The following is a 26,886-nucleotide window of genomic DNA, read 5'->3' as shown; positions in this document are numbered from 1 at the left end:
TTTTTTGAAGTTCTTACCATATCCATCCATTCTTCTCAGAGGAGTTCAGTAAGTTTCTTTATGACCATTACTTTTTTTTTTTTAAATGGAAGTCCTGCCTTTTTTTTTTTTTTTCTTTTTAAGATTTTACTCATTTGAGAGAGAGAGAGAATGAGAGCGAGTGAGCATGGGGGGGAAGGTCAGCAGGATAAGCAGACCCCTGCTGAGTAGGGAGCCCAATGTGGGACTCAATCTCAGGACTCCAAGATCATGATCTGAGCTGAAAGCAGTTGCTCAAGCAACTGAACCACCCAGGTGCTCAGTGACCATTACTTTGAACACTTGATCAGAAATATTGCTTTTCTCCATTCTTATAGTTATTTTTCTGAGTTTTTGTCTTGTTCTTTCATTTGGAACATATCTATCTCCTCATTTTATTGAACTCCCTATGTTTGTTTTTATGTATTAGATAGGTTAGCTCTGTCTCCTAGTCTTGAAGGACTGGGCCTATGTAGAAGGGGCCAGTCCTGGCTAAGGCCAGTTGCTGAGTGTGATGTGACAGGAGCCATTTTGAGAGGGCACTGTCTCAGCCAAGGCTGCCTGCCAGGTGTAGTAGGGCAAGAACCCCTTTGGAGGGTTGTCTGCCAACATAGGCGAGTTGAGTGGTGCAGGTCTGCAGGAGAACACTGGAGTTAGGTGAGCAATGCTAACAAGGTGGACAGTGTCTGAACTAGTACCCAGTGTTGGGCCAGTTAGGCAGAAGCAGGGGGGAAAATGTGGTGCCTGCAAGTATGTCATTCCCAGAGAAACTTCTTGTAGATCACTGCCCCTCCAGCACATGCCTGAAAACCAGTAAATCTCCCTTACATATGGCCCAGACACTTTCTCATCTTCCATCTCTGTGCTGGGTCTTGGAGCAAGTAAGATTGTATGTGGGCCCTTGAAGAGTGGAGTCTTGATTTCCTATAGCTCTCAAGTTTTTTCAGTGGTAAGCCCTGGTAATTTTCAAAGCCAAACTTTCTAGTGGTTATTCTTCCTAGTGCTGGTCCCCAGGGTGGGGTGCATCCGATGTGGCTTGAGCCCCTCACTCCTCAGGGAGGACATCAGTGCCTGTGATAGCCCTCTCACTGTGCACCTCTGCCACACTGGGGGTATAGGTCCTACCCAGACTGCGTCTCTGCCCCACCTACCTTTCTTGATATGACTTTTTCTTGATACTGTTAGCTGTAAAAGAGCTGTTCTGCTCCAGGTCATTTTCAGAGAAAGTTGTTTTACATGTAATTGTAGCCTTGGTGTATCCGGGAGGAGGTGAGCTCAGGATCCTCCTACTCTGCCATCTTGATTGGGTTTCTCACTGGAGGACATATTGTTCTCTTGCACAATGACCTTAAAATTAAGGATTCTTAAAGCAATCTGAGAAGCTCTTATTGTCACTGTGTCAAGGGACTGCTCTGTCTAGGTCTGTAAATGGAATTAAACAGCGACATTAACGCAGATTGAAAGAACAGTCTAAATCTTAGTTTGTGCTTTGTCCTTAAGTTTCTCAACTCTTTTTACCCTTTTTTTTAAAGCTATGTTAATTTCCTCAGCATCACCTCCCTACATCCTCTCATGTTTCCAAGTCCTGGGACTAGAAATCCCCAGCTGTTTCTTTCTTTGAAAGGCATTTTACTCTTTCCTCATAGTAAGTGTGCAAGTGCTGTTTCGTGTCATCAGTGCTAGTCAATGACTGTTCTTCTATACTGCGATTTGGGGGAGGAAATGGCCCCAGTGTAATGGGTACAGGAGGGCACTAGAGACTGTAGGAAACCAATAGAAAGGAAACCAACCCTTTTCCTTATCCTTTGGAGGATTCCCATTTAAAAGATATTTGCAGGCCCATCATAGACTGGAAACCCTGGAGTCAAAAGGATAACCAGAACAGTAGTTCCCCCTCATCCCACGTCCTTGCTTGGGGACCACGATTGAGTGGTTTTACCCCTCTTGAGTGTTTCTCCATGTGTGAAACAGAGACACATGTAGCACGCAGAGCCAAGGCGATAGAGTAGATGTCACACGGCATTGCCTGCATCTGGCAAGCAGAGGTTCAGTCCCTGGCGGTGGTTGTTGATGTCAGGGTTCTCGTTTACCAGGGAAGCTGGCTCCTGCAGCCCTCAGGAGTCGAGGGGGAGTGATCTTCCCAGCTCTCAGGATGAACAGCCATGGCTGTGGGGGAAAGGGCAGAGCTTAAGTCAAAAGACCAGAACTCAAGTCCCAATACTGTCACCCATTGGCTGTGTGACTTTAGGTTGATCCCATCACCTTACTGTCCATTTCCGCACCTATGAAATAATTAAACTAATACCCGTCCCCCGGATTTGTAGTGAGGCTCAAATGAGCTAGTGTGCAAGGAGGCCGTAGTTGGCAAGAGGGCACCGGTAAATGCACGTGCATGGTACCTCCGCAACAGAGCGAGGGTTTCATGTGCCTACGTGACAACTGTCAGGCAGCCTAGGTTTTCAGGACCCGCAAGTCAACCAGATGTCACATGGTTTGGACTCAGTTCAGGACCTCGTTCTCCCCAAAAGATATCAAAGCTCTTTCCTTATCTCAACCGATCTCCTGATTATTGCTCTCTGCTGGGCTGCTGGAGGCAAGATACTGCCAAGCTCTCATTATGCAAATGAGCAAGTTGAGTCTCAGAAATGAGCTACCTCAGGCCCCTTCAGCCTGGGTTCAAACTCCAGGTCTGCCACTTCCTACCTGGACTCAGAGAAGTTAGACCCTTTCTGCCTCAGTGTCTTTATCTGTCAGATGACAATAATACCACTTTTTGTGTAGAGTTAATACACGTAAGGCCTCTCTCGTACACAGGAAGTATTTCGTATATGTTAACGAGAAGATAGAGACAGCATCAGGCTAACTTTTGAATATAGTTCATTTCCTCTAATCAGATGCTACCTTTACTCCAGCAGCACCAAATAGCCCTCCTGGCTCACCCAGCTTCCAGTTGGTACCAACATTGTGAGTTTCAGTGTTGGATCTGGGCTATTTCTGTGAGACGCTGACAAGCATTGGTTCGTGAGTTGGGGTGCATTGGAACATTCTTGTTTTGCTCTTGGCTCCTGAGGAGAGGGAGGCTGCTGCTCTCCTTCAGGCTGGAAGAGAGTCCTGTCTGGATAGCAAGGTCATCTAGGTGTGTGGGTCTATTAGAACCAGAACTGTTTCCCAGGTCCTCATGCAGACCTCTCTCTAGCACCTCCCAAACTCGACGCTGTCCTCCTGTCTTGAGGGTCTGAGGGGCAGGGGCACTTCAAACCTAGGATGGTGAGGAAGTTTGGATAGCCTCCCAGTTAACTCTGCCATGGAATGGGACCACCCTTGAGAGGAAGCCAAGTCCAGCGTCATTGGCCTGGGCAGCGTGACATCCCGCCATGGACAGCCCCTCAGAGTCGTGATTACAGCATTTCATGAAGAATCATAGTTCCAGCTGGAGGAGCTGAAGACCAGCAGGAGCAAAAAGAAAAACAAAATGGTGTTCCAGATCCAGCCAGAGAAATAAGAACAGTTCACCGACCATTGTAATGCCTCACAGGCCACTTAGGCCCTTTTTTGTCCTTTATCAAACATAATCTAATCCTAACTACAACCAAGGAAGGCGACGGGAGACTTTCAGAGTAACTTCTATCCGATGATGAAAGACTTCGCCGAGTTACCTTTGCCATACAGGGTGAGTTGACCATGGTTTCGTACAGGACTGTTCGTGGCAGAGAATTGTAAGCTGAGAACCGTGTCCTTGGAGAACGACCACACTCGGTGTGCTGCTGTTCGTGTCAACACAGACCAATTGCTTCAGCCCCATCGTGTCCCGGAACAAGGGGCCCAAGGCATGTAGGTCTGTTAGGATCGAGTCACACATTAAGAAAAACTTTTTGAAGAAGGTTGATTGTGGGGCTGCCCAGTCCATCTCAGGGAGGCCTCGTGTTAGTTCACCGTGTGGTATGTGGGAAGTTCCCCAAGTTGCTCCTCAGTACCTCTTCAGCCTGTCAACGAACATGCAAAAGAGGCCCCAAATTTAACAGACAAGAATGAAGCGATCGGAAGGCGCTCCAGTGAGCTGGAGTAGAGTGCTGCCCCAGATTTTCCTGCCTGTTGTGTTGGCACTGTCTCTTTTTCTTTGGGTCTACCCCCCTTTGCTGGCCTCTCTTCCGGCCACCTGCTGGCAGCCGTGTGTGTGTCCTCTAGGGAGCTGGGACAGGCCTCTGCCGGGCGGATTCCTGTGGTGCTGTGCTGGGGAATGATCTCTGTGGGAGCCAAGTAGGCTCTGCTGATGGCAGCTCACCCAAGAATCAAGTGGTGGCCCAACTCCCCAGGCAGACAATCCAGTTGTTCCCCGGGGAATGGAGCCAGAGAAGCGGCCATGCATGGCGTTCAGTGGGTGCTACCTTCTGATGGCCGCTCAGAGAGTCTGAGGTCATGGTGTTATCCCAGAGTCAGATCACTGGGCCTGCCCGGCACCGGTCACAGCTTTCTCTCCCCTGGCCTGTTAGTGCCAGCCCAACTCCTGCCTCAACTGTGTCTCAGGACAGCTTCTCTCACGACTTGTCAGCCCCCTGATTCTTCAGACGTGACAGGCCCAGACTGAGGCAGCGGTTCCCGAGGAGGGCCGGCTGTCTTGCTCAGCAGAGACAACACAGCTAAAAGCTCTTTTTCACGTTAGGCAGTCCGTGTACTTGGTTAGACATTTATAGATTGCAGTCACTCATCTAAAAAATCTGGGTCATCTTTTACATAGAGCTTCACGCGTTGGAAGAACAGCCGTGCCCAGGGAGGAATGTTCCTGCGGCTGGCTGGGCCAAGGGAGCAGAGAGAGCACCTGCTGCGCCAGAGTGGGGAGGTGAGCCAACACAGGAGGGCTGGGAGCTCCCAGGGGCCTTAGCATTTCCACCCACACAGCCACTGGCTCTGCAGGCATTCTGGGTTCTGGCTGTCCTAGCTAAATGGTGCCAGTAATAGCTGCTTTGTGTGGATGTCATGAAAAGTGGTAGGTTTAAGTGTTAGGATCTCCAGGGTGATTTTTAGAGAATGTATCCTAACTGCAGTGAGAGAGCTGGTCCGTACGGGGACAGGGCTTCTGGGGGAGAGAAAGAGAAGTAGGGCTGTGGGTAAGGGGGTTTGCCTTGTACTGTGGATGGCTGAAAGGCAGGGCTCTTCCCGGTATAGCCAGTCTTCACCCCATTCGCCTACTCCTTGAGGAGACACTCGTGCCAAGGAAGAGCCCTGAGCAGGGGTCAGAAGGCCATTCCTGCCCAGGAGCCTCCACTCACCAGCCCTGTGACCATGACCAAGGCATGACACCTTGTTTCTTCATCTTTAACATTGAGCCCACGGCCCCTGCCACAGCACAGAGTTGTGAAACTCCCACGTTCAACACGGATGATTCTGTTCGTGGAACCTAAGTGCAGTAAAAACCAAGTATTGCTATCGGGCATTGTCATCTGCAGAGGCCAGCACGGTTCTCTGTCCGCTGCCTTCAGGAATGGTTCGCTCACATGCACATTGTGTGTGTGTGTATGTGTGTGTGTGTACGCGCGCGCGCATGCGCGTGTGTACGCATGAAGTGTCTAGGTGCTGTGCCACTTGAAATGCCTGCCCCTCCTCGCACCCCCACCCTGCCCCAACAGGATGGAGAGTAGGTAGAATGAAGGGAGGAAGCACAGGGGCTTTTCCCCACCAAGTGTCTTCCTGGTCGGCCTCTCTGGGACAGGAGACAAGGGAGGCCTGATGGCACCAAATCCCCTTTATGGTAGAGGCTGATAAGCCAGGTTTTCGCCTTCTCTCGGTCCCTGGCCCAGCGGTTGGGTGGGAGTGGGGAGAAGAGGTGAGCCTGGCCGGCCCCTTCCCCACTTGGGGAGGATTCTGCCTCTAGAGGCCGGTTGGTCAAGTTTGCAGGTGCAGGTCATGGTTAAATTGAGGCTTATGTCTTGTCCATGTCATGGTGTCCCCTGGCCACTGAAAATAAATAATTAAAGCCAGTTGTCACCGAGATCCTCGGAGCCCCTGGACGCCCTGCTGGGCCACGGGTTAGCAGACACTCTGCCTACATCTTCACGCTCCCATGGCCGGCCCCACACCTTTGGCCCGGCTGTGATGGGCCAGGTTATCCCAAAGGGAATAAGGCCGAGGCTGGATTTACAGGGAACTGGGCGCGCCCCTCTTTCCAGATTCTCACCTTACATTAAAACTTTTGTCCCTGGGTTAGCGCACGAACCACGGGCAAATCGCTGTTGTAGCTCCTGAGCGGCTTCACCCTTGACATCCTTCTCCACCAGCGGAGCTTCTGGGTCTGGATTAACTGTTCCTTCCATCACTAGCCAAGGTCCAGAGGGAGACGAGGAGGGGGGTGAATGTGGGTTCAGGAGCACCTAGTAGGAAGGAACACCGCAGGCTGCTGGACAAGACCAACCTTTTCGACCTCGGGGGCTGCTGAGCCCTGCACCCGCCCACCTCCCCCTGCCCCCCCCCCCCCGGCGTGCTGGCTCGGGGGCCCAAGGACCAAAAGCAAGACCAAGGTTTGTTTTTTTTTTTTCCCAACTAGTCAATATTTTAATAATAAACAATCTTAGCTGATACATAAAAAGTGCTTTCACAGGTTGTTACCATCTAAAATAACACATCATATAATTTTCAAAATGTGTTCTTTGACTTCTAACCTCTGCTCTTCTTTAGAATTACCTTTGCTGCAGCCTGTACATGCTCCTTTTCAATGATTCCATACTTATTCTCAAAAGCATTCATTCTGGACTCTTCTGCTGACCGATGAACAAACAGTAAACAATTCAGATGCACCAGTAAGTCGCTACTTGTCTCTAGACAAAGGTGAGGTACCCGACACATGTTCTCAGCTGTGCAGATGGTTGGGAGTTGTGGGAGTTCAGGGTATGGAGCACCCCCTTCTCTCTTCCCGTGGACATCCTGCCCTGGTGGCAGCTGTTAGTGCTAAAAAGCAAAACAAGGAACGGCCACAAACTCTTGACGTATTCTTCAGCTTGCCGATTTTTGTATCCTCCCCAAACGGGATTTCTAGTGTCGCTGTCAAGTAGATTTTGTTTCTTTAGAACATTTATCCGGTGTTACACATTCACGATTCTCCATGTGTCTGTCAACTTCTCCCTGGATCCTGTCTTCTCATTTTTGGAGACACTGACCTCCACTCACGGTTTCTGCTCTGCTTGAGGCTCTAGATCCACTTCTGCCCCCCATGCTTTTGACCCTAGAGTTCCCATTACCATTTTTTCTGGTCCCCAGTTTTGACACAACTGCTGTTTGGTGTTGTGCCCCCAAGACCAACAGCTGGCTGCTCGCAGTATGCCAATTTCTGATCTTCTGCCTCTGTACACTCAAAATTCTCCACATATCAAGAGATGTCCATGGAAACCAAAACAAAGAGGAAGCAAAGACTGTGTTCTGCAGTTTCCCTGGTGTTGGTCATGTTTTATGTCCATTCTGCTGCAAGTCGTTCATGCCTCATGCTCGGACAGACATTCACTGTAGGAAAGTCATCCCCACCTCTTGTCAGTAAGAAGCGGTACCTGGAATGCAGCGGATTGCTAGTTTACTCTCATGGGATTCCAGTCATTAGGGAGCAATTCATTGCTGTCAGAGGCAAATAACTTATTTAAGATAAAGCCACAGAAAGGAAGAAGAGTGTGCAGACCAGTTGAGGGGCAAAGGGCTGAACCAGATGACCTCTTGAATCTCCAAGTTCTGAGTCACTTCTCCACAGACATCAAGATGCTTCCTGTACCATCATGACTCGATAGGGTCTCTCCCTCCTCCGAACTTTGCCATTTTTCTGTGTGCTCACTCTTAACATTTACTGCCTGATAGATTATGTCTTGGGCATACGTTTTACTCCCTAACTAGATTGCAGGCTCCTTAATGACGAGGGGTTTCCGGAGTGCTCCTCAGCTCTCCTTTAGGACCTAAGACAGTGCCTCACACAGAGTAGATGAGTCACCGGTAGAGGTTAATTGCATCCAAAAATGTTTTTAGTTGAAATGGAATGAAAAGTCACTATATAGAATAGTTGGGGAGCCATATCCTTTCCCTGGAAAGGTACAAGTAGATGCTAGATAGCCACTTGCTTTCCTGAGTTAGAAGGTTGAGGTAGAAAATGTCAAATGTCTTTTCCACCCCGAGATTTTGTGATTCCACAAAGTGTAACTATTGCTGCCACTGAGCCTAATGATGGAAAATGATTTTGTTTTCTTTCTTCTTCTTCTTCGTTTTGTTTGTTTGTTTGGTTCATAGATAAACGACTATCTAGAAGCCATGTGGCTTTTCTTTTTGTTTTGTGGACCAAATGGTCCACAGGTTGGATGGATCCTTAACTAATATACTTCCCCAACAGCAATATATTACTCCCCAGGTCTAGTGATAGAGTATGGAAGATTGACATTTTGTAACCCGCTGAGGTTTCAACCCCTTAAAGAAGTCTCCCCTGAAGTGTGAGAAGCAGATGGTACTGAGAAAATATGCACATTTTATTATGCATTGCACATTTTACTTATTAGAATTTTTAGTATGATACCCTGCATTTTGAAAAGCCTAAAGATGCAAACAAAATGAAATTATTCATTGAAATATTTAAATCCACTTGCAGCAATTATATCGAAATATCAAAATTAAATCTTGCAGTCTGGAAGGTAAATTCCCCTTGATCACCCACTTAGAAATCTGACTTTCAAAGGGAGGCTCTTCTTCTCAAAAAAGAAGTGCTTGTTCGTGAGATGAAGTCAGGAAGGGAAGGCACCCTTGATGAGGTCCCACAGAGGCTGAACATCGCACTGGGGAGAGATGGCGGCAGGAGCGAGGGCAAGGGAACGTGCCAAATTCCTCCTGGTTGGAAAGGAGAGCCAAGAAGGGAGATTGAGTGTAGGTGCAGACATGCTTCTTCCCTCACCCCATTCCTGCCTCGCTTTGCTGAGTGAGTCACCCACTCCTGGCCTTACCATTTGCCAGCCTTCACGCCCACAGAGAGCATGTGACGATTGCCACGCCGCAGTGGGGGAACATTGTGGAACTCTGGAAGAAGGGGTGCAGGGTAACAGCGGCGAGCAAATATGGTTTGGCATCTTAGGCACAACACCCTTCTTATCTTCAGGGCAACTTTAATGATCAGTGTGTATCCGCCAAGGCATCCAAAAGTTTTTCAGAAATCATCAAGAGTATAAAAACTCTTTTAAACGTGCATTGCTTCCAATCCAGCAGCCCAGCAGCATGTCTTAGACTCAGCCCTGAGCACTGGAAGAGATCTTGAAGCTGGTCTCCTTCAGCCCCCTCTTCACACTTGAATTCCCTCTCCTAACTGGTGGCCGCGTGGCAGGCAGCTGCGTCTAGTGGAGAGAGCCGGAGTTCTGGAATCAGACAGACCTGGAGCCAGATCCGGATCCTCGCTCTTTTTCTCTTTGACCTAGAACACATTACCTCATCTTTCTATACTTTGATTTCCTCAGCTCTCAGTGTGGGGCCACACCAACATTGCTCAATTATTTTAAGAATGAGAGATGACACATTAAGGAGCTTAGTGCAGCCCCTGGGATTAATAGGACTTCAGTGGGTAATGGCGGCTCTGCCCTTGTGGGTGCAGCCTCCCCGTGAGCACCTCCGTGGTGAGAGTGCTCCCGTTTTTGGCAGTCCTGGTGGTTAGAAGTTTCTGCCCCGTGTGGTGCTCAGTCCTCTCTTCTCCTCCGCCTCCCTGGTTCTGCCCCCTGGTTCCTCTCAGCCTCCCCCACAGAACAAATCTAAACCCTCTCCCACAGATGGTACTGCGGACATGTGAAGATAGTCCTAAGAGCTCTTCTCAGTTTACTCTGGAATAAACCTATTTAGTTCCTCGAATCCTTCCACATGTCACTGGTTTTGATCTCACCCAGGACACTTTTAAGCCCTTTTCCCTAATCCATGAGCATCCATGGAAAGATGCCAGGCAGCCACAGAGAATGGTGGAGATAGCAAGCCTGCCCGTACTGGAAAAGCCTGTCACTGTGTCTACAGCTCCCCTGAAAGGTCTAATGCATACCCCACAAAGATCTTCATTTTCTCTGCTTTTTACCATAGTATCCTGGAATTTGACCCTACTACCTCGGTGAGGAAAGGAACATTATAGAAACCATATTGTCAGATGCTGAATTGGAAAAGTTAGCCACCCCCCAAGAGGCACCTGGGTGGCTCAGTCAGTTAAGCATCTGCCTTCAGCTCACATCATGATCCCAGGGTCGTGGGATCAAGCCCCACATCAGGCTCCCTGCTCAGCAGGGAGTCTGCTTCTCCCTCTGCCTCTCACACCTTCCCCCCACCACCTTGCTTTCTTGTACTCTCTCATTCTCTCTCTCTCTCAAATAAATAAATAAAATCTTAAAAAATGAAAAGTTAGCTTCCTCATAATTGTGATAGATTTGATGATGTTGTTACACCTGTCCCCCATTTTTCACCTTCCGTGTGTCAATGATATTCTTCATGTGACTTTAAAGTTCCCACTCTTTTGCTGGAGATTCAGTAGTATGACTTGCTTTGGCCAGCAGAACGAGGCAGAAGTGACAGCATGCCACTTCCAAGCCTAGGCTTAGGAGGCCTTTGTATTTCCAGTTGCCATTTCATGCCCCGCTGTCGCTATGAAAGAACAGAACTCAACCAGCCAGCTGGTCCTGGTTGGGGTGGTGGCGGGGGGGGTCGTGTAACAGAGGTCCCCAGCAAAGCCCAGCCTTTCTCAGCTGACCCACCAGCCAGTTCACTCGAGAAAAAATAATTGAGTGCTGTTTTAAGTCACTGAGGTTTGGGGTGGTTTGTTATGTGGAATTTCCGTGGCAAGATATCACTGTTACAGAAATTGGGCCAGAAACCAGAGTGCAACGCTAACCAGTTCCAGGCAATTTCTGCACCAACACCTGTACAGTGAGCATTTTCCCCACAATCATTTTTGCTGCATAACTAATCAGGTGAAAAACAATTTGGCCATGAAAGATAAAAATCTCTCTCTCTCTCTCTCTCTCTCTCTCACACACACACACACAGGGATATTCATTTAAAAGGACATGAGAAAACATGAAAACTGAATAACAAAATTAAAACAACTTTATTGCACGATACAAAACATTTGAGTGCCTTTAACACGTGCCGTGGCAGTACTGTGCAGATAACTGAGTGTTTCTGTGTGCTGTAGCAAAGCACAGTCTTCAAAGTCTTTCATACTATAGATTTTTTTTTTCTTATGGATTTGTCTCCTTGCTAAAACATCCTCCTTCAGGGGTGCTTGGGTGGCTTAGCGGGTTAAGCATCTGCCTTCTGCTCAGGTCATGGTTTCAGGGTCATGGGCTCAAGTCCCACATTGGGCTCCCTGCTCAGCGGGGAGCCTGCTTCTCCCTCTCCCACTCCCCCTGCTTGTGTTCCCCCTCTCTGTGTCTCTGTCAAATAAAATAATCTTAAAAAATAATAATAATAAAATAAAATATACTCCATCATTAAGAGAGGTACCAGTTTCCAAATACCAGGATGCATATTTGTACCTGAGCTCCAGACCACATTGTGAAGCCCTTCTCCACTCCTGTTTGTTCTTGGCACATTGTCCTGTGTCCGCTGACGGACATTCCAAGTTCTATGGGAAACGTGGGCTCAAAACTCGGTGCCACTGTATAGACCATTGTGAGGGCTGAGCATCTCCTATAAAAATGCGGAGCACAGCAGCATGGAAAGATGAAGCCAAACTGTCAACTGGGTTTTGTTTTTGTTTTTGTTTTTTATCTTTTACAGCAAAATTGCCTTAGTTTTGCCTGTTACTTATGCGATGAAAAAGCTTGTGGCAAAGATGCTTATGATGAGAAACACCTGACATGATATCCACTGTGCCTCACTAAGCTGAGAAGAATTCATGAAAGATTAACGAAATGAGGGCCCCTGGGTGGCTTAGTCAGTTAAGCGTCTGCCTTCAACTCAGGTCATGGTCCTGGGGTCCAGCCCTGCATCGGGCTCCCTGCTCAGCAGGGGGTCGTCTTCTCCCTCTCCCTCTGTCCCTCCCTGTTGCTTATGTGCTCACACACTCTCTCTCTCTCTCTCTCTCCCCCAAATACAATTTTTTAATCCTAAAAAGAAAATGAGCAAAACTATAACCAGCCTAACTGAATACTTCATAAAAATGATACGTCGAGTTGTAACCTCGAGGGTTTTTTGGTAAACTTCAGCCAAGAAGAAAAGAAATACATATATTATGTATATCATCAGTGAAATAGGTAATGACAAAAGCAAAAGCAAATCCAACATCCAAAGACCTAAGAAAAGGGTTGTCCTCGTTGATATAGTTCACTCATTTACTCAACAAATGTTTATTGAATACCTGCCCTGTGTGCTCCCTGTTCTAGGCCCTGGAAACAAGGTTGTGGGAGAAACAGGGCTGGGGCATCACACAGCTTGTATTCTAGGGGAGACTCACAAAATAAAAATTGAAAAGATAACTTTTAATCCTGGTAAGTGCTACGAAGACTCTCACGCAGGATAATGGCTACGTCAGCAGTTTAAGGAAGACCTCTCGGAGGATGTGACATCGAGGCTGAGACTGGAATGACGTGAAAGGCCAAGGGAAGAAAGGCCTGCAGGAAATATCAAACGCAAGTCTGTGAGTTAGGAAGAAACTTAGAGGCTCTGAGGTAGAAACAGAGGTATTTCCCCTCTGAAGAGGAGCAATGGGGTATGAAACGTGGGAGAGGTTAGAAGGGGCCAGAACACTGTGGCCAGTGGAACATGTGGAGTTCCACTGGCCACAGCAAGGAGTTTGTGTTTCATTACAAGTGGAATGGAATCTGTTAAAGGTTATGAACCCCATGACCTGACCTACGGGCTGCCTCTTGGCTTCTGTGTGGAGGATGGACAAGAGAGGAAGCAGGGGGTCATTTGGGTTCATGCCTCATGGTACTGGTTACAACTAGTCTGTGCAGTGGCAAGGATGGGGAGAAATGGACTGGTTTGAGGCTCATTTTGGAAGTAGAATCAAGACCCGCTGATGGACTGGATGTGAGGGCAACTGAGAAATGAAGGATGACTTCTGGGTTTTCTGTTTGGGTAACTGAGGATGGTTGGTGGTGCCATTTCCTGAGATGAGGAAGAATGGAGGAGCGCTGGACTGGGGGGAGCGAGAGGTCTGGAGCTTCGATGGGATGAGTTAGGTTTGAAAATTAGACCTCTGCGTTGCTTTGCCAAGGAGGATGTTGGACATGTTAATTTGGTACTCAGGCTAAAGATGGAAGTTGGGCAGTCATCAGCAAATAGATGGCATTTTCGCCAAAGAACTAGATGAGTTCACCCTAGAAAAAAAAGTTAAATTTTTTAATTTAAAATTTAAGAAGTTTCAAATTTTTAAAACTGTTTTTAAAAGGAAGTAGGAGGGCTAAGCCACAGAGCATGGTGACATTTAAATGCTCAGCAGAGGAAGAGGAGACAGAAGAAGAGTGTGAGAGAGAAGCTGAGACAGTGTGATGTTATGGAAGCCAAGAGAAGAAAGTGTTCCAGGAAAGAGGATTGTCAGCTTGGTTAGGTTGGGTTGAATGCAACCTGAATCATGAAGTCAGACGAAGCCAGTGAAACAAACTTATTAGATTTGGCAACGTGGAGCTGGTTGGTGGCCTTGAAAATAAACTGTTCACTGGGATAACAGAGGTAGAAGTTAAAATGGTGTGGTTGAAAATGGAATAGAAGGTGGGAAATTGATGAGAACAAAGCTTTGCTAGAAAGGGGAATGGAGAAGTGGAGAAGTCTTAGAGCTGGTGAGAGCCTAAGGCTTTGTTACCCTGTGTTTATTTTTTTTTTTAAAGATTTTATTTATTTATTTGACAGAGAGATCACAAGTAGGCAGAGAGGCAGCAGAGAGAGAGAGGGAAGCAGGCTCCCTGCTGAGCAGAGAGCCCGATGCGGGACTCGATCCCAGGACCCTGGGATCATGACCTGAGCCGAAGGCAGAGGCTTTAACCCACTGAGCCACCCAGGTGCCCCTGTGTTTTTTTTTTTTTTTTAATGATTTTTATTTTTTTAATTTTTCTTACTTTTTTAAAGATTCTATTTATCAGAGAGAAAGAGAGAGATCACAGGTAGACAGAGAGGCAGGTAGAGAAAGAGAGGGAAGCAGGCTCCCTGATGAGCAGAGAGCCTGGTACAGAACTCAACCCCGCAACCCTGAGGTCATGACCTGAGCTGAAGGCAGAGGCTTAACCCACTGAGCCACCCAGGCACCCCATGTTACACTGTGTTTAATGGCATGGGTGAGGAAAGCAGGAGATAGAGAGGGAAGTGGATGACACAGGAGAGAATGTGGACAGAGGCAGTATCGGTATCCTTGAGAAAGAAGGAGACTATGTGCCCACTGGAAGCCACGGCCTCAGAACAGCTTCCCGGGGAAATAGGGGAGGGCAAGAAGGGGGAGGAGCAGCACGCACAGAAATCGGTGGATTCGGTGAGGGGAAGGTGAGTGATCTGGCCCCTCGATGCGCAATTTCTCAATGAACTGTGACTTTAGGTCATCATCTAGGGTGAGCCAGGACTTCCGAATCTGGAGCCCAAGTGCACGGTGCCCTTCATTTATCGTCTGGTGTCCTTGGAAAGAGTGAAAATGACAACCTCTTTTGCATAATGTGTTTTTTTTTTAAAGATTTTATTTATTTATTTGACAGAGATCACAAGTAGGCAGAGAGGCAGTCTGAGAGAGAGGAGGAAGCAGGCTCCCCGCTGAGCAGAGAGCCCGATGCGGGGCTCGATCCCAGGACCCTGGGATCATGACCTGAGCCGAAGGCAGAGGCTTAACCCACTGAGCCACCCAGGCGCCCCGTATAATGTGTTTTAAAGAGCTTTGAAGTGCTACAGCAAGTCACGTCCATTCTCTCCTTTGATGCTTTGCCCTGAATCATCCAAGTTCCCCTCAGAGGATCAAGTTCACACCGCTTGGTTGAAGGAGAGCACTGGAGTGAAGGAACCGCTTACAGAGATGGGGGTGGAATTAAGGGATGCTGGACCCAGACTGTCAGCAACCAGATGTCATTGTCCCTCCCGCATGGGCCAGGGGTCCGTGGGGATCCACAGGGTTAGATCTCGGTAAGAGCTGGGGTCATGAAGGATAGGCCATTCACTGAAGAGACCTAGAGCTGCTATCAGGGAAGTGGCACCAAAGCAGAGAGGGCACAAGAGAGAAGTACTATGACGCCTCTCCCCTCCTGCCCCTTGCTGATGCTTCCCCGTGGCTGAACCCACCTGGAAGCTGGCTGGCAAGGGTGAAGCAATCTGTGCAACACAGCCCCTAACACTTCATGGTGTAAGTGTTGAAAAGATTTCGGAAACCACTGCAAAGGGAATCTGTATACCCAATGCCAGTGTATAGAATGCATCTGACCATTTGGTACCTGCTGGGATTTGGAAAACCTAGCTAAGCATGATCTTTGAAATGAACCCAGCCATCATCTCCAAATGTCACATTTGCCTCTGGTCTTCCTCCTTTCTTTTCATCCGGAGGCATTTTGCCCATAAAACTAGGAAAGCTTAGATTTCCCTCAATGGCCGGAATCCCTTCCAAGGCTGTGAGAGAGCCCTAGAAATGTATTCCTATGGTCACCTGTTCTTGTAAATTTTTCAAAGTTCAGGTGTTTAACTGTAATCTCTTAAGACTATATATTTTTCACTCTGACCCTGGAAAGGACTCCCCCATCCCCCACCTCATATGCGCTTTGGGCTGCATAAAACTTGAATGTGTGGGACGCCTGGGTGGCTCAGTTGGTTAAGCAGCTGCCTTCGGTTCAGGTCATGATCCCAGCGTCCTGGGATCGAGTCCCACATCGGGCTCCTTGCTTGGCGGGGAGCCTGCTTCTCCCTCTGCCTCTGCCTGCCATTCTGTCTGCCTGTGCTCGCTCGCTCTCCTCTCTCTCTGACAAATAAATAAAAAATCTTAAAAAAAAAAAAAAAAACTTGAATGTGTTTCTGCTTTCAACAGAGACTCGAGTGTATGGTGCAAGGTTTATCCCTTTCCCAAGATCCTACCATCTTTCTGGCAGGGTGGTTAATGCAGCAGGAGGGTAAGAAGCAAAGAAGGGGGTTTCGTGGTGCTCAAGGCAGGCAGGGGGAGAAGGCAGTAAAGCAAGTGGCGAGGCCCCCTGGAGTGGCGAGGCTCTACTCCAGCCCTCTACCTTTGGGTAATGGACGTTGTCAGCAGGGGACTCCTTTCTCTCAGGGGGCTGCGCTCAGATGCTGCTTTTTGTGTTTTCAGATGTGGATGGAAACCTGTGTCGGAGTAACCAGCTGTTGCAAGTCATGCTGACCATGCACCGAATTATCATTTCCTCTGCCGAACTGCTCCAGAAAGTCATCACCCTATATCCTTTAGCACAGTGACGGCCGAGTGGGATTCATTCAGAAGTACCTTGAAGTTTGAAACTTGCTTTCGTTTTGAGTGGTTTGGAACCACTCAGAGTGGTCAGTGGGTTCAAATGTCCTTTCAGAGGTACGGGGGTTGTGCATGGGGGTGTCGACATGTGTGTCTGTGAGCACACAGGCGCACACATATGCGTCACTGCAGTTGGGCCCGCGCTGATGGCTCGGGCCAGACGTCCAAGAAATCACTGGTCTTCTGTTTGTCTGGCGAGTAAAAGTCCCTTTCCCGTAGGTTAGTCAAAATTCCTGTTCGTCCTGTGCAGGTTGACATGGGTGCAGCCATGACTGCAGTGATGAGCTGGCTATCCTGTCCCATTCCGCCCCCTTTCCCCGGGGCTCTGAAGAAGGGTCCATGACACCAAAGCATCTGACGCAGCCACTGGTGCTTTTATGCTTCAGGCAGAGGTGCTGGCTGTGGGCCAAGCAAACCCTGCTGGATTTTAACCTTCCTACGGGGTGTGAATCCAGTGGGATGGAGAAGAAGCCTGCCCTCTCCCTCTTACCCCGGGGGACGCTGTAAGCCGTGGCCCAGGAGGAAGGACTGCAGGTAGGAGGAGACCATGGAGCACCTGCAGCCCGTGCCCTTGGCATTGAGTCACGCCTAGTGGCTCTTCTCATTCTCTACCCCTCCCCTGGCCCCTTCCTTTTCACCTCATGGCACACAGAAAAATAAAAGTCACCAGAAGAGACTGCATCCTTCTCTAAACCTACTTACAAATCTTCACTTCTCGTATCCAAGGATTCCAAGGGTGGAGTGTTGGCAGAGGTCTGTGTAGTAAGAGCTGCAGGTAATAAGTGGGTGTCTGGTCTGCAGAGAATTTTCAAGCTGTTATAAGGCTGACTCAGAGGCGGTTGACTTCTGTTAACTCCACGTACCAGCAGTTCTAAATAGTGTCAGTGGTTAAAACCTCCTCAGTGAGAAACTTGTTGCTCTAAGGACTGGATTGTGCCCCGTGACTGCCTCCACCCTGTGCAGACCCGGCTCCCTTCTGCACCCCACAGGGTCTGACCCTTCACCTGTGTCCCCTCTCCTCCACTTTGACCTCTGCCCCTTCAACGATACCTGCCAGTCAATCTAAAACATATTCAGGTCTCCCCAGCCTAAGAAATAATTCTCCCTGCCCTCCCTCCCCTGTTAGGGTTAGAAATTTGATGCACAGACCTCCTGAAATAGTCTGCATCACTATCTCCCGTCTCTGGATTCCCACTCACTCCTTCACTCAGCTGGGGCCCCACCCGGCACTCAGACTTTCCTCTGATGTCACCACTGGCCTTCTGGTAGCTCAGCCCCTTGGCTTTTTCCTGTCCCTATTTACTCTGGGCTTTGTGGACACCCCTCCACCTCTCCAGGGCCTCCCCTTCTTGGGCGGCCAGTCCTTTGTCTGGCCTCCCATCTAGCCCCTCCTCTGAGCACCTCTCAAAGAGGGGGACAGCATCCTGGTGTTCTTCTCACTCTACCTCCTTCCCTGGGTGATTTCCCACCAGGATTTCCACCTCTGTCCCTCTGTGCTGTGGCCTTTCAAGTCTGTGTTTCTTGTGTTGTTGTTTTTTTTAATTAAGTTCAACTAATTTAATTGAACTTAGTATATGATTAGTACATGATTGAACACATAGTAATAGTACATGATTAGTTTTTGGTATCATGTTCAGGGATTCATCAGTTGCATATCACACCCGGTGCTCATCAGATCCCGTGCCCTCCTTAATGCCCATCATCTGGTTACCCCATCCCCCCACCCCCTCCTTTATGCAACCCTCAGTTTGTCTCAAATCTGTATTTCTTTAGCCCAGACTGTTTATAAAAAATACTTGGACTAGTTTGTGCTGCAGACACTTTCCGTCTTAATAAGCCCAAAACTTAATTCATTTTCTCATCTTCAACCCCGATTACTACCTATTAATTCTGCTTTGACACCTGCATTTTCATTTTCAATTTCAGTTTGTGGTGTCCCTGCCCATCCACTTAGCCAAACCAGAAACCTCAGAGGCACCCTTGACTCCTCCCCTCTTTCACGTCCTATAGAGTCCATTACTCAATCCCTGGGCTTCTACCCCAGAAATGACTCTTAGCTGCTTTCTTTTCTCCATCTCCCTGCCGCAGCCTTAGTGTGGGCTTCTGTCTTCTCTCCAAGGCCCCTCTCTGTCCGGACTGCCGTTCTCACCAGTGTGCTGACCTCCCCACCTCCCACCCAGTTCATTACCCACCTCTGAAGCCACTTTTCTGAGAAGCAGATCATGAAGGCCATTGCTTCAGAGCCTCTGCAGACAGCAGGAGGATGCCCAACTCTCTGTGCGGCTCTCTCAGAGGGCCTGTCTCCCCCACATTGAACTTCTTGGTGCACCAGATGGAACGGGTCCTCTTTCAATTCCTGTGCCTGGAATAACTCTTCCTCCCTCACTGCCTAGCAGACTCTTTCCAGACCCCTCTGTGAAGTCTTTCCTGACATTGTCAGCCTTCCACACACCTCTCCCTTCTAAAAACACATGTAGTGAGCTTAGACAGTGCTTTGAAAATCTAATTCCTTTGCCTTTCGTTTTGTATTGCCTAAGTGAGTGTCTCTCACATCTCTAGTCTGGATGTAATCTGCTTTGAAAAGCTTTTCATCTTTGATTGCAGAAAGTGCCAAGTATTTTTATTCTGTTAGCTAAATACATTGATGGACCCAGACTTCAGTCTGTAAGTTTTGCAGTGTGCTGCTTACATGCTCTGGTCTCTATAGATGACTATTTCAGGTACGCCACAGCAACTTTGTGTCTAGCTGTTGTAGTTTGTGTTCCTATTGTAGAAAGTTATAAAGGTACTAAAAATTTAATTACAAGTTACCTTAAGAAAAAAATGTAAATATATTTTTAACATAGATTTAAAAATGCATACACTGTAACTTACCTGTTTACGTGTCTCCCACAGTAGTCTGTCTGTCTGGCCCCGCATCAGGAACTAGGGCTTATTTATATTTATCTCTCTAGAACTTAACTCAGAGGCCATCTCACAATAGTACATAATGAATGTTGCCTGACTATGGGAGCAAAACATTGGATATGCTTTCTGTATTGGGACTTTTAGGTGAGAAATTTAGGCTTTGTTCTGGGGTGGGGGGCGAGATTCTAAGAAGGGAATATGAAGTGAGATTGCCTGTCACTGAAACCCGGGTTAAACACTGACAGCAGAACAATTTTTTCTTCATGCTTAAGGTCTCTGTTTTCTGACCTGGAAGTAATAGGATTATTAGTTAAGTAAGCTCATGGTTTCCTGATGCTTCCTGGTTTTTCATAATTAAAAAGATTTTGAAACCTGCTTTGAATGGATCAAATGCCTGAAAAGTACAGTCAGAACCATACAGTCAGAATACCGGCTGTGGAGAGAAGGAGGATGTGTGGAGCCTGAATCTTCCAGCGAACAGTGACATGAACCGCCCCCTGCAAGGCAGATGCTGGAGCCCTCTGATACCAGCCTACACGTGCTAGGCGTTCGCTTCAGGGCCCCAAGTGAGAAAGCGGGCGCCTGGCCTCGCTTCAGGTCTCCCTTTGTTGTAGCTTAGGGGCTCTGACAAGGGGCATGCTCTGCCCTCCTGTCCAGCGTCCTGCCCGGCCCTGCACAGGGAGCGCGCCGTGCACACTGAGCCATTCACTCAGGCCCTACCCACAGGCTGGGCCACGAGCCCAGAGCCGCTGTGCACCGCACTCAGCTGCCGCTGCTGCCGCTGCGGCCCAGCACCGCAGGGATGGACGTTGGCAGGGGGCCACCAGATAAAAGCTCTGCGGTAAACGGCACTGTGTTGGTTTATAGATCTACTTGGCTGTTGTAAAAGAGAAGTGTGTTTTCCGTCCCTTCTTCATGAAAAAAGGAAGAATAAAATGTCAACAAGTGCATCAAATAATAAAAACACAGAATCTGGGCCATATTTACCTAGAATGTGCCCTGTGCTTGGAGCTCTTTGCGTTGACGGCGCACACTTCCTCAGCGATATGGACTAAAGACACGTAACGTCCTTGTTTTCACTTTTAGCTTTTATGCCCAAAGAAAGGCAGGCGTCAGACAGAGCCTTTTATTTCATCCGGTTTGCCAGTTGCCTGGACTTGTTTTTTTTATTTTCTGTGTTGCTGTGCATGGGAGTTTTTGTGTTTTGTCTTGTTTTGATGCTTTTGAGGATAGATATTATGGGCATTAAATCTATTAAAATTTAGTTTTTAAAGTGATTTTATTAAAAGTACAAATTTTACAGCCCTAGCTCTTCTTTAGGCCGGCTTCAAGTTTAGTTTGCAAATACAATTCTTTCTATATATCTGGCTTGTTTCTCCAAGCGTTTTTAAGGGGCCTTGAAAAATGTTTGGTTAATTTGAATAATGCTAATTAACTAAATACTTCCGATGGTTGTAAACTACAGTTATGAATTTTACATTTTGGATGATTTTTAAATACTGCAGATGCCTTCCTGAATTCTGAATAGTTTTTTATAACTATTAAAGTTATAGACAGATAACATCATCTTAGAAGTTCCAGAATTTCAACTTAAAACCACAAGTCTAAAGCACTTAATTATATATTCTAAAGGGAAGTTTCGAGACTCTCATTCTAGTATGCTCTTAAACATTACAGGGATATAAAATCAGATTCCTTCCTAATCAAAAGCACAGATCCTAGGATGTGAACTTTGACTTTGCTATGTTTACCTCTACATTTTCCCAGGTTTAAAATACACATGCCCCCCTGAAGGAAGACCACTCCACCCAGTTACCTGAGCTCTCTGCTAGCCCGCTCACTGGACTCCTGGAAGGGGCCCTGCAGGAATTCACTGAACCCCGTACCGCAGTTATGATGGCACAGTGTTTAGAAGGAAGAACGGGTACAGCCTCACAGGACACATGGTGCACAGAGCCTGATTCCTCAGTCAAGTGACCAGAGATGGTAGACCCACCCGGGGTACCACTGGATTGGATTTTGCAATTCTTTGGCTTGTAAAATGAATGAAATACTCTCTCCACAGATCTCTAAAGAGTTCAACAAAATGTGATCTTACTGTTCTTTCATATTCTTAGGATGGCCACGTTCTCATGGAATATTCTGAGTGCCACAGACCCTTAAACGTGATCTTGGATCGCATTTTCGATTATTCACATAGCTCTGTCTCACTTGTCCTTACTTCCAAAGTCTATCTGCTGACCTCCTCCAGGCATAGATTATCATTTTTCACATTACTGCTCTTAATTATCAGTAGAGCTGAATATTTATTTATTCCTCTTCTAATTCACTGCACAAATTGTTTATCCATTCTTCAAAACATAAGAAAATATTGGTACGGGGTGTTTTAGCAAATCCTTCCAAAGATGAGATGTTGTTTGGTTTCTATGACAAAGGCTTTTACTTCCCTTAACTATAGCTCTACCTATAAGGATGCCTTGGCGAAGAATTCCCCAGGGCTTTGCCTGAAGATCTGCTATTTTGTAAGGTAATGTTTCTGTGTGCAGTTGGGACTTGTGGAGTAGGGTGAAATGAAAGCCTGAAGCACGGGATTCTAGTTCCTCATGCTCCCCACCTTTACTGTCTATAGAACAGCTCTGATGGACTGGAAAGGGCAGTGCAGCCTACTGGAGATTCCTTATTTGAACACAGTTTTGGCTAGTGTACTGGAGCTTAATATTTGATACCCACATTTTATTCAGTCTTAAAGAATTTTTGTATCAAATGGCATAGGGAGAGATACAGAGATAATGAAGGACCTCTTTGTCATTTTGTTTTTATTCCTAATTATTAAAATAATACAGCTTATATTAGAGCGTTTTGAAAATTCAGTAAAGAGTATAACTATAGTAATAGTTATCCATATCCCACTACCTATTTTGGAAAATTTCCTTTGTCAGTTTTCTAAGCAGTTTTATTTTTCTTTTTTAATGTAGTTGAGATCAAAATACATTTTTGTATCCTGTATTTTTCACTTAATTTTATATCCTAGGAATCTTCTTTAGTCATTAAAAGCTTTTTTGTGGACTTTATTTTTCATGGTAATATATTGTAAGATATGAGAAAGTGTGATTTACAGATTGACCCCCATCTTTGGACATTTGGTTTGTCTGTAACCATACTCCTTGTAATTATCTCTGATACACAGGATTGTGCCTAAATCTTTGCCATGGCTTTTTCTGCTGTGCTGTGCCTATCCTGTCAAAGCATATGGTGTGTGGAGGGGCAGAGGACTCCCAGCAGGTGGTTTTCTTTCCATCCCCCACACCATCACCCCACCCCCTTATATTCTGTATATAGAATTTACATTCCATATTCCCAGGCACATAGAAGGACAAAGCAGCCTCTGTCTTTTTCTGATTCCTCTTTGTGGGAAGAACCTACCGAAAAGCACGAGTCCTTGGCTTCAGTTTTGGATTGTTGTGGTGGTGGTTGTTTTAACTTCCCCCCGCCCCGTAGGTACTGGATAACAGAATTCTGGATCATGTTTAAAATGGATGCCAGCTTGACAAACACTATGGAAGAGTTCCAGGAACTGGTGAAGGCTAGTGGTGAGGAGTTACACTGCCACCTGATCGACACGACTCAAATGTGAGTGTCAGGGTTTTGACTCTTCTTTCCAGACCACCTTACATCCTTACATGTCTCCTGGGCTGCTCAGACAGGCTCAGATTGTATCCCCAAAGGGAAAAGACTGATGTTTAACAGAAAAGCAGAGAAGCTCCCCACCTTGTGCCCACCCCCTCCCCACCGCCCTGTGATAAAGCTGTGAGGGACTAATATCAAAGAGCGGGTTAAAAAAAAAAAGTCCCAGTGAAGAAGAAATCGGGTAGCGAGATAGTGACTAAAATGTATCCAGATCACGAGAAACTGAAAGTACCACCCTTAGAAGCTTCCTCGGCAGCTACAGCCTGGGGGAAGGGACTGCTGAGAAATGGATTGAGTGGTGGGTTTCTAATCTATGGGGATGTCTACAAGAGACACTTAGACTTGCAGAGATGGGAAGGCTCACGGGAATAGTTCAGATTATTCCTTGGATTTCTTATCTATGATATTGGTGCCCTCTGGAAAAATGAGGGCATTTCCTAATTTTGAGAGAGAAAGGTCACAGCTAAAGTTTTTTGCAACATGACCGCTTTATTTTGCAATGCTAGAAATCCCTAGGACATAGAATTCTAGGATTGAAGCATATTCTAGAGATCATGTCATGCAACGTCCGGGGAACCAAAGGCTTGGCAAGGTCGTCTGGGGTCACACAGCGGCAGAGCAGAAGCTGGACTCAGGTAGTCCTCTGTGCACTGAGCCAGAGCCCCACAGAAATGACTTCAGAATCACACTGAATCGTCCTGGATACCGCTGTGGATGCCAGTTTGGATTCCCTGTACTTCTCTGCTTAGAATTTACAACTTGAAAGATAAAAGAAAATTTCAAAGTAACAGTGTTCTTTTTTTTTTTTTTTTTAAGATTTTATTTATTTACTTGACAGAGAGAGATCACAAGTAGACGGAGAGGAAGGCAGAGAGAGAGAGAAAGGGAAGCAGGCTTCTCGCTGAGCAGAGAGCCCGATGCGGGACTCGATCCCAGGACCCTGAGATCATGACCTGAGCCGAAGGCAGTGGCTTAACCCACTGAGCCACCCAGGCGCCCCGTAACAGTGTTCTTATTTAAAAGCTGTAGAACCTGGGGCACGGGGCAGTTCTCAGACCCTGATCTCCTTGTCCTAGGGTGTCCCTAGCTGACTGTCGTCTCCCAAGATTTTCCATAGTATATTCTTAAGGAAGCAGTCAGTGGGATATTGTCCGACCAAATATACTTGAGAAATAATGAGTTCATCTTCCCTTTGGTATCTCACTCTGTAACATGTTATAACATATACAGACTACAGAATTTGTAACCTTTCCCAAACTCACTTGACCACAGAACCCTTTGTTAAGGGACAAGTTTCTCATCAATGCCAGTTTGGGAAACAGAACTGTATCCTGCTACCTCTCAAAATGCTGCTTCCTTTTGCTTCCTTAGTGAAGGAAATTGAAACTAAGAGACACATGGGTCAATTCTAAGAAAATGTGGGGGTGGAGGGCACTCTAGAGTTAGCTAGCCTTCCTCGGTCATTTCCTCAGCTGGGAATATTTGAGGAAAATGCCCCAAGTCTGCCCAGAGTGATGACATGCTCCTACACGATTCCCTGCATCATGGCTTCTCATCTGTGTGGTTCTCTGTGCTCTCCTGGCATGAAAGCTGCCTTACCACCTTGAGATAGAGTCCCCATCACCCTCCTAAGAAAGAAGGAACTTGCAGAAAGCACGGAGAGAGCAGAGATGCCAGGAGCTAGACAAAGGAGAGCAAGGACCAAAAGCCAGGAAACTGTGACCCATGCCTGAGACTGTCCTTCCCACGACCTTAAAGTAAAAACATTTACCCAGGTCTCATGACGTGTTCAGAAGGTTCACTGAAAACCAGTAAGGCTTTCCTACTTGGTGCCATAGGACCAAAAAAAAAAAAAAAAAAAAAAAGTGATTGGGAGAAACTATTTAATGCTTTGTTTTGGCCGAGGAAAGCTAGCTAATTAATGGTACTTTGTATCTCATTGTGGGAAATGTGAATGAATTTACTTGAATTAAAATAGTAATTTTGATTTCCTTTTCCCCATCTTTTCCCTTTCATGTTTACTCACAAAAGCAATGCCCGTGACTGGTCCCGGAAACTGACTCAAAGGATAAAATCAAACACCAGCAAGAAACGTAAAGTTTCCCTGCTCTTTGACCATCTGGAACCAGAGGAGCTGTCGGAGCACCTCACCTACCTGGAGTTCAAGTCTTTCCGGAGGATATCCGTATGTATTTAAGGAGCAGAAGAACTTCCCTGGGTTATTTCAGAAAATGAGAGAAATTCAATGGACCGTCTACCCTGGATCTCCCCTCGGGGATGGTTGATTTTCCCATCAGACTTAGTGTAGTCTGGAAAATGAGTACACTAGAAATTCCTTTGTAGCTGGGCTGTGCTCTCCTTCTCCCATCCTCCGTGACAGTACTGTGGGCACATAGGACACCCTGCTCACAGACACACCTTACCCTCATAACCATTAAGCTTCCAGAATTTTTTTTTAATTTTCCTTAAAAAAAAATAGGGATATGACTTTTCAGAGTTTTATTGGAAGAGGCTTTGAATGGCTCAGGGAAATCCTAAAATAAAGTAGATGCTAATGGTCTGGCCCAGAATATACCTAAGTTCTTGAAGTAGTGCCGACCGGGCCCAGCGGTCACCCATGATTCTAGATCTAAACCAGGCTGCCCCAAACCTTGCTCCTTAAAACTCTGTATGTGATACCCAAAAGAACTTGTCAACATGTCAGATCAACAGACCCCCACCGGCCAGTGGGCTTACCTGAGAAGTGACACCCTTAGCCCACTCAGGGCCCACCCCTCCCAGAGGTACATACAAGCTTCAGCTTTGCTCTAAAAATAGAGCATAGCTAGCTGTTGGATGTGTTTCTTGGAATGACCTGGGTTCCCCAGTTGAGGGGATGGGTGCTGCTCAGAAAGGGGCCTAAACAAAGTCACTCAGCTCATCATAGTCAGAGGTGGGGCTGGAGTCACATGCCTCCTGGTCACTCAGCTCCAATTTGTATGTGGAAGAAGGACAAACCAGGTTTCAGAGTTTATCTTTTCTCCTGTGATGTTGACGTCATCCTGTTTTCTCACAGTGGTTGGGCTGTTTGACCTTGACCCCCCTACCCCCAGCTCCCATGTGGAAACAAGCCACCAAGCCTTAATCCCCACCAGCCCTCCAGGGTCCCCCCACTGACCCCCCTCCCCCAACACGGCACTCCCAAACAAAAACACAGGCCGCTATTAGGAAGCTCCACCTGGGGAGTTTCCATCTGGCAGTGCGGCTCCTGTCACAGGGAAGGACACTGAAAAGAGCCCTTGAGCACACAGCGGTGTGAGCCATGTGGGGGCCCAGCAGGCTCTGGCAGCCTCCAGGAGGCTCAGCTCCACAGAAGCAGGAGTGAGGATCCCGGAGCACTGGGACTAGGCACTAGTTCTCCCCCCCAGGTGGAGGCCGTGCTCCATTTACCAATGAAAACGTCCATTTGAACTTTCTTTTGGGTGGCATCATCCCCTCCTAGGAGAGGATTTGGGTGGGTGGGTGGGGGATTTTTTCATTTTCCTACACAGTTCTAAGCAGTTTCCCCAAATATGTTCCTTCAGTGTAGTTGGAGGGAAATTTCTGTCTGCTGTGAACAGAGTGGCATTTGATATTTTCTGCTAATTATAGGCCTTATTATAGTACTTATTCTAAAAACTAAGTGGTTTTGATGTTTTATTTACAGTGGGAGGGGTATATCCATGTATTCACTGGAGAAAGTCATGGGAGCTTTCTCTCGGAACCAGGAAGATTGCTTACAGTGTCCCTCTTGAGTCATTTTTGCTCATATTTTTCCACCCAGCAGCAATCACTGGCTCCCTCACGTCTGATTTCAAAGGGGGCGGGTGGTTCAGAAGCAGAGA

General features: G+C 47.1%; 1 protein-coding gene across 1 annotated transcript in view; it reads left to right on the top strand.

Moving 5' to 3' along the window:
- Positions 1-26,886, top strand: part of RASGRP1 (RAS guanyl releasing protein 1) — an 81,296-nt gene that overhangs the window by 32,197 nt on the left and 22,213 nt on the right. The window contains exons 3-6 of the mRNA XM_047736208.1: positions 16,253-16,358; positions 21,801-21,863; positions 22,835-22,966; positions 25,055-25,208. Of these exons, the coding sequence (XP_047592164.1) occupies positions 16,253-16,358; positions 21,801-21,863; positions 22,835-22,966; positions 25,055-25,208 (455 nt within the window). The remainder of the gene's footprint in view (positions 1-16,252; positions 16,359-21,800; positions 21,864-22,834; positions 22,967-25,054; positions 25,209-26,886) is intronic.

Source organism: Lutra lutra, chromosome 7, assembly GCF_902655055.1.
Source record: "Lutra lutra chromosome 7, mLutLut1.2, whole genome shotgun sequence".
In the NCBI taxonomy this organism is placed as follows: Eukaryota; Metazoa; Chordata; class Mammalia; order Carnivora; family Mustelidae; genus Lutra; species Lutra lutra.
The sequence above is the reverse complement of the archived record's forward strand: the minus strand, read 5'-3'. Positions and strand labels throughout refer to the sequence as shown.